Source organism: Aplysia californica, unplaced genomic scaffold, assembly GCF_000002075.1.
Source record: "Aplysia californica isolate F4 #8 unplaced genomic scaffold, AplCal3.0 scaffold00126, whole genome shotgun sequence".
In the NCBI taxonomy this organism is placed as follows: domain Eukaryota; kingdom Metazoa; phylum Mollusca; class Gastropoda; order Aplysiida; family Aplysiidae; genus Aplysia; species Aplysia californica.
Genome location: NW_004797396.1, coordinates 620,174 through 628,403, shown reverse-complemented (window position 1 = coordinate 628,403; position 8,230 = coordinate 620,174). Strand labels below are relative to the sequence as shown.

General features: G+C 42.2%; 1 protein-coding gene across 4 annotated transcripts in view; it reads right to left on the bottom strand.

Moving 5' to 3' along the window:
- Positions 1-7,883, bottom strand: part of LOC101863428 (serine/threonine-protein kinase PAK 5) — a 21,173-nt gene extending 13,290 nt beyond the window's left edge. The window contains exons 1-3 of one of the 4 annotated variants that reach the window (XM_005096320.3): positions 7,605-7,883; positions 4,901-5,139; positions 3,747-4,502 (exon numbers count right to left, since the gene is read on the bottom strand). In XM_005096320.3, the coding sequence (XP_005096377.1) occupies positions 3,747-4,502; positions 4,901-5,110 (966 nt within the window). In that variant the 5' untranslated portion in view covers positions 5,111-5,139; positions 7,605-7,883. Of the gene's footprint in view, positions 1-3,746; positions 4,503-4,900; positions 5,140-6,734; positions 6,840-7,433 lie in introns of those variants that run through there. The other 3 variants (XM_005096319.3, XM_005096321.3, XM_035969210.1) reach the window with 3 other exon arrangements.
- Positions 7,884-8,230: the final 347 nt, after the last annotated feature.

Below are 8,230 nucleotides of genomic sequence, written 5' to 3'. Positions count from 1 at the left end.
TCTCTCTCTCTCTCTCTCTCACCCCCATTCTCGCGCAAGGTTTATGTCAGACCACAGACCCCCTTGTATGATCAACAAAAATATGAGTTGCCGACAAATATAACGTCGTGCTCCGGACCCCGTACCATTCATCAAGTGGAGTTATTTCCCCTGAAACTCTCTCCCTCTGGAGCGACGGTAATCACCCTTGGTTTTCATCATATAAAGAGGGCATTTTTTAGAGTTTATCTCCGAGTCTTGTCCTTCAACAGCTACTCCAATTCATCCACCTTGTAAAAAGCAGGAGTTAAAGCTCTCCTGGTTGAGAAAAGGGTTGGGGGAGAGTTGGTGAGAGAGGAGAGAGAAAGTGAGAATGAGAGAGAGAGAGAGAGAGAGAGAGAGAGAGAGAGAGAGAGAGAGAGAGAGAGAGAAATACAGAGAGAATAATGATCCCATACAAACAACAAAGTATATTTTGACATTTTGTGATGTGTTGTACATAGTTGCTTCCCACACATTAACCACATTTCTTTCCATCAGGAACTTTGTAACTGACACCCTGGGATACCACAGGCATATTTTGTATTAACCATTTCTCCACTACTGAAATGTCATCAAGGAATAAAAATGCGGGTGAAGAAAACAAGGCAGATCTTTTTTTCTGCACTGTAAAGAAAGTGAGCAGCCACAGAATATCTCAGATTTTTCCTGACTAAAAAAACAATTAATTCAGCAATGTGAAATAATGTTAGCTAAAAGGGATTCTGGTCTTTTTCGGCCCACAATTAAATCCAACTTATTTTCCACAACTTTTTTTTTGCAGAGTGAAAAGTACTTTATAATAAAATATCTGTTGAGGATCCAAAGGGTTAAACCCTCTCAGGCTCAGGTCATGATTACAACTGCCAGAACACGAGTCAGCCAGAGGGAATGTCAGGGACTGCATATAATTTGAGCAGGACAGAGTTAGGAATGTCCTAAGGCTTAATAATAAAAATATCTCAAACCAACTCACTCAGTGTAAAGACACGCAACAACCCTTCTTTAAAAACATTTTTAAAAAATAAAAATATATATTCCAATATTGCAGGTTACACCTCCTAAAGGAACTGAACACTAATTTTCAGAATACCCATCCAGTATGCTGTTTCTTTTAACTAGTTACAAAACATGCTACATGATATACTCATATTGAAAGCAGTAATTCATAACTGTGGCATATGAATTTCATATAAATTGCATTATATATCCTTCTTTTCTTTATGAAATCTGTGTTTACCCCCTCCCCCCACCCCAAAAAGGGCTGGGCTCATCAAAGACCTCTTATTTTCCAGGAAGAATGAAAACAACCAAAAACACACTATTCCCCTCCCACTAACACTTCTAAGACAAGGAAAGAACCACTACAACAGACTAATCCTAACCATATATGTCTGGTCCTCTCATCCATTTCCAGGGGGAATTTTTACCCACTCAAAACAGGGAAGTGAGAGAGATATGATGGCTATAGTGCACACCTGAGTTATTAAAGACAACAGACTGATAGGGACAGACACTTCACTTTTTACACAGCTAAGCAAGCTCCCAACCCATATCGGCATCTCATGCACATTTCAATTCATGGTTGCAGTTATAAGTGGGAAAAAAGAACACAATGAAATAACGTTTAAGCACAAACAGTGGTTTCATCCTATCCAATACACTGGTCTCAGAAACTTTTAATTTTCACTATGACAAGCAGAACTCCCTAAACCAACAAAAAAATACTCCATCATATTTTAAACTCATCTTTTGTTCAGGCTAAACATGGAGGGAAAGGGTTAACTGAACAGAAAGTTAGAAAAAAAGTGCTTTGACAGCATTTAAATCTCTGAACATCCAAAACCTTTTCTTGACTCTTGAGTACCAAAAGCTTATCAGCATGCACTCAAAACAGTAGAAGACAAAAATCTGTAAACGTGTCTAGTGTATGGAGGCAAGGAATAGAAAGAGTTAACCAGCAAAGCTCCACCCTTGGCCTATCACTGTTGGCATTCAGACTTCTACCTCCTCATCCACTGATAACAAGAACAAGGAGTACCCAGCCCAGGTCTTTACTGAATTCACCTTTCCCTTGGAACTCCTCTTCAAAGTGTTGCAAGTTAAGTCAAGAGATCAACTGGAGGCAAGACTATAAGAAAACAAAACTAGACTGAAACTGTACAAGCTAACAAGCATGAATTTTTATGCTGAAAAATCTTTTGCCAATTAAGCTGTAACAATAACCACTTCAGTCCACTTGATCTTCAAAATGAAAGTGGCTCCAACAAAACACACAAAGGCATTTATGAAACCAGAATTTTATCTAAGAAACTTCTCAAGAAAAAAACAACAACAAAAAACCCCACCCTGTGACAATAAATGACCCAAAATCTAGAATTGCCCATGTTGCGACTTAATTTCTAGTTAACTACTTTACTAAATTTTCCACTAACTGTACTAACACTATCCCTGACCACTGCTTCGACAGTTACTTTCCCTCCTCGATTTTTATTAAGACCAATTACTTCTATCATGTACACTCAGTACTTACTACTACTAACACTGCTATTTTTAGCATCAAGGCTTCTCCAACAACTAGCTCAATCCTGGCAAATTATGCGTTTCCCAAGCAACCTGTCCATGTTCCATTGCCCCCCCCCCCCCCCCCCCAAGCCAATACAACAGGGATTCCAGCAAGAGAACAATTTCCCCTTGTGTTCTCTTATCAGTTTTTATGGGCGTGGGGGCAAGTGCAAGAAGACACCCAAGGGAGAGGCTGGGAGCCTGGCTAGATAAGGGGCACACAAGCAAAACAACTTGCCAGTGGTTCTGTAGTATTCTTACTTTTGACCATGTTGAGTTGAGAGTGAATACACACCCAGACAAATAAGATGACAACAATGCTACAAGAAGTAGTTAATAATTGAAAGAAACTGAATGAAAAAGATAGCTGTGACCAGTGTCCCTTCCTTTTTACAACTGCATTCAGAGTAAAAAACAAAGTGAATACTTTTTAAAAACATCCACAGATTCCAAGCCCTAGAGCATTCTTAACACTTTAATATAATTTTTATTAAGTTAAAGAAGCCCACCAATAACAACAATTAAAGAAGCCCAGTAATTAAATTCAAACTGCAATATTATGTTTATTGTAATTATAGGAGCAGCATGTATATCAATAACTTAATAAAGCAAATGCCAATGACTGGATAAATGGGAGCACGGTAAATGAATTGAGACATCACATTTGCAGTGGTGGAAACAGAAAGAAGGGGAGCAGGTTACGGGTAGTCAGACAAACACGACCAATCAGCTTTTAAGAGAGAAGATCAAAAGTGACTGACAAATGGAGCAGTACTCCCAACACTACCACACTCCTTTCACGTGACCCTCATTACTACCATCAAAATAAAAGGATAATGTCAAAACAGAAGAAACCCTCATTATAATCCCTCAAATGGTCAATGTAAATTTATCTTAAAATACAAGTCTTTAAGACTTGAAAAAAAAATCAGCAAAATTTACTTCAGTCTTTTATCTTTAAAAAAAATTAATAATAGCTGCATATCAATCTAATCGGACATATATATCAGATGAAATGGAGACCTGATCAGATGGAAAGAAATAAAAGTGAGGATGCAATATCATCATTTACAAACAACAAGATTCACACTTGTTCACAATATCAATAACAAAGGTATGGCAGTATGACAAATGTGTAGATAATCAGAAAAAAGTCTACTCACCCTCTCATATTGCAGAGCGGCAGGTGATCGGGAAATGCTTGCATAGTTGGGGTGATCCTGCTGGGCAGGGGGGATGCTTTGGTGGCGAGGTGAGCCCGACTGAGGAGCGCCGTTGGCCATGTGTCGGTACTGGTCGTTGTTGCCCTGCGGCGGCATGGACCGGTCGTCGTAATGACTGTGTCGCGAGGGCTGAGGTCCGCCGCGTTCGAAAGAACCATCACCGCGGTTGTAGCTGTCGTACGAGTTGTTCACCCTCCGGTCGTAGTCGGGGTGCCCTACCGGCCTCTTCTCCAAGGTACCTTGACCGTTATCATTGCGGCGATAGTCCATGTTGTCGTTGTAGCTGTCGTAGTAATTGTTGTTGCCGCCCCGGGCTCTCGGGTCCACTTGCTCCTGCTGTGGGTGCGGGTGGTGGGGAGGGTAGCGCGACTGGTGTGGGTCCCGCTGGTGCGGTGGATAATCACCTCCATAATCTTGGTGGTCCCGGTGGCCCCCATGTGGTCCTTGCTGTTGTGGGTACTGGTGATGCTGTTGTTGATGTTGCTGCTGCTGGGGATGGTGCGGAGGGTAGCCTTGACCTTGTCTGTTATAATCACCTCTCGGTACATTTTGCATCATCTCGTCCTCGGGTACTGCTGGGTAATCGTTGCCAGGCGGCCGTCGGCGATAGGGAGGTGGGCTTTCACGGCGCAGTGAATTTGACCTCGCCACACTGATGCCTTGAGGATGCCCATTCTGTTGGCCTCTGATTATGGTCTGAAGTAAAAAAAAATTAAAAATTTTAATTTTCATAAATCATCTTGACAAGTGCAAAATGCTTTGAACATTTAACTAATAATTTCCCAAAATAATTACCCACAGGTGAATAGCTCACAAAAATAGCAAGTGTGCAAAGAAGCAGCAATTCATACAGTTGCCATTCTTACCATACTGTAAAGCTATGAATAAAATCTTTTAAAATGGTTTAGTTTTATTGAAGATTATACCATCAGCTGATCTATAATGAAGTACGACGAGGCATAATTTAGAATACAATTTCAATGAAATTTTAGCACCCTGAAGTAGATGATGACATAGAGCAGCCTCATTCTACACAATTTTTCTCAATGTATTTATAAAATTAATAAGTATAAACTTTCTTTTTCCTCACTCACCTTCAATGGTTCAATATCAGTCACAGTAATTGTAGATGGGTCCACAATTGGCCTCCTTCTCCCTTTACTACTTTCAATGATACTGGCCCACTGTGCTGGCAGACCCACAAACACTCCATTCTCCCAGTCAAAGCCTGTATGGACTCTGTGTTGGAAATTCGACGGTTGAGAAATTTCAACCTGGGGCTTCTTTTTCTTTTTCCCAAACATGGTGGTGATTCTGTGTCAGCTACGACCCACTGAAAATAGAAAATTTGTTAAAAATTTACAATAGATGAAGAAAAACCAAAGTGAAATATCCGTCAGCCCGAAACATATTCTGACAACTATCAAAACACTCTAATGTGGCGTCGGTGGCCTAGTGGTTATATGCTCTCGGACTCGCAACCGTAAGGTCGTGGGTTCGAATCCCGTCAAGGGCCCGACGTTGTGTCCTTGGGAAAGGCACTTTACACGAATTTTCCTCACTTCACCCAGGTGGGAATGGGTACCTGGCTATAGACAGCGAAAGATCTTGTCAGTTTGTTAGTGTTTGAGCGCTTAATCGGCTGCTCGCACTGTATGCTTCCTGGGAAGCTGAGAATGCTTCGGAGTGTTCTATGGTCTGCTGGGGTAATAATATAGTGTAAAGCGCATAGCCTGCTGCTGAGCGGGGATATGCGCTATACATTATACTATCTATTATTATTATTAATGGACAGCTGAATGTGCAATAGTCTATGCTCTTATAGCAAGGATAAACATCCCACCATTATATGTGAGAAACATTCAAAACACTCCACCCAGGGTGTGGCCGTGGAACATGGGACATCTCAGCCTCCATTGGACCCATATTGAATAGCCTATCTATTTTAATTTGGGTAGCGTCAATTGTAACCAGATCATCCGGTCGGAACTGACACTGCGTCAATTGTGACCGGATCATCGCACATACATGGCAATTTCTCCGGTTCTAGAAATCGTTCGGGATTGTGCGCTGGCATGTCGTTAGTTTCACCTTTCCTCTGATTGGTTGCCGAGTTTCATTTATTTTCGTCCACGAGTTTTCCCGTAACTATACTTAGAAAAGAGTCATTTCTGATTCCGAGTGGCCCAAAAATTAACCCCCGCGCGGAGGCCGATTTCCGGCCCAAGGCGCAGCGGGCGATTGGCATTGCTAGCCAAAATCAGCGGTAAGATTGAAGGATACCGGACCAGCGGATTAGGACTACTTTTGCCTATGTCTCGACAACCTTACGAATTTATTATTTTCCCCAGTTTTTAATCTCTCGCAATGACAAATCTCAGACCGGTAGCCTAGATCTATTCATTAGTAGTTTGTGACTTGTCACGGGGGAAACCCCCCTGAACCCCCCCCCCCCCCCCCCATAATCCCTTCCTCCGCCCCCATTCTCGCGCAATAATACGAGTGGTCCGGTATTCTTCAATCTTCCCAAGTCAACTGGCAAGGGAAGCCCCGGAAGATGACAAAAATAGATAATTCTTCTATATTTGGGCCAAAATGTGAAAACCGACTTTCACTAATCACGAAAGTGAAAGAAGAGCAGCGTACGTCTCCAGCTATGTCACCGGTCACAATTGACAAGTGTCAGTTCCGACTGGATGATCCGGTCACAATTGACACTAGATCTAGATCTACCTTTAATTTGTTGAGACATTTTTGTGAGATATTCTTTCGCCTTTGGCTTTCACTTTCACATTGAAAAGAAAACTACTGAAATAGTTTTTCTCAACTCTGGAAATTAATGCCATAAAAAATTCAATAAAAACAAAACTAGGCTTGTGTTATGTTGGACATGATGTTATCAAGCTCACAACAAAATGAATGAATTACCAACACAGTAGACTGAAACAACAAGTCTTCAGGCAGGACTAGATCTATCTTCCTAGCTTGAATTTGAATTTAAAATTAGAAGAGCTGTTCTCTTGCAGAGGCGAGGTCTCAGTCTCAGGCGACTCAGGTCTGTGGGTTGGTAGGCCTATAAAACCTAAAATCCATAATAATTGTCTTTTCAATGAGGAAAATGATTGGTAAAGAGGCTAGGCCTATCTACTGAGACTATGCCTTCAACTAACTAGGCTACTGTTGTTGTCTCCATCACTGTCACTAGTCACTGCCACCAGTCACCACCTGGAAGTGGGGGACTGAATCACACAACAAACGACGCACACCACTGACTGACTGGAAAATTTTGAGCACACGAATGAATCAGAGGCTTGAGCTTGAAACTGCGATTTACTATCGACACATAAAGCTCAAACTTGCAACACATCTTGCGAGAGCAGTAAATGGGGTAACAAATATCACAACTGTTCGATAAAATCTGAGCCGCACAGGTGCGAGCCCTACTTCCGTCTCCATACCTGTGTGTGTTCTACCTGGCGAGCCGAGTGTGTATCAACTTCGATTTTATTCGAAACAACATGTCCAAGAAAGCATATTAATTCACGTTAAAACTTACGATATGTATTTCTCTTAAGTAAATGCTTTGACTACGGCCATTCAATTTGCACAAAGCGTTTCCATACTTACACTTCAAAACGGTGACGCCGTTGCCGTTTATTTTTGGGAGAGCAACAGGCAGGACGCCATTTTTTACTACTAGGACACTACTACATACATACGGGCACTTCCGTCTTTCACGAGAGGGCGCTGTCTTTAGTTTACGACTCTCCTGATATTGGAGTTAGCCTTGCTACTTACTTTACTTCGCTAGGCCTACTTCGCCTCACAGAAATAGGGCGAGGCTTCGCAAAGGCTGTTGTTCGTGCCAGTAGCTCGACTCTGCAAGAGTATCGTATTGCGTAAAAATAACACGACGGGCACCCAAAAAAGTAGGCTAAGCGTAGTAACTGTCACCGCTGAGAGGAAAGAGCGAAGGGGAGGCTGACGGACTGGTCGATCAGATCGTGGGAATTCGCGGCGGGCGGCTGGAGAGACCTGTTTTATTGCGCTAGTTGGGGATAGAGGGAAGGCACAAAATAAACACTTGTACTTGTACTTTATACAGGTACGCATACAGCTAGTATATTATTATGCGCCCTCCTTAGAGCCAAACGATTTCTGAAACAGGTCTGCCTGTAAAAAGGCATCAAATGAATTATTTAGTCTGCTTTACATCTATAGATCTAGCGGGTAGTTTGGTGAGGAAAAGTGGAGGGAGTGAGAAGCCGACAGTGCGTAGGAAATGACGGATGTGCCAATTACCCGCTTGCATGTGTGTTTGTGTGTGAGTGCGTGCTCGATCCGCTCGTGTGTGTGTGTGTGTGTGTGTGTGTGTGTGTCCCCTCCCTCTGAATGTGTGTGTGTGTGTGTGTGTGTGTGTGTGT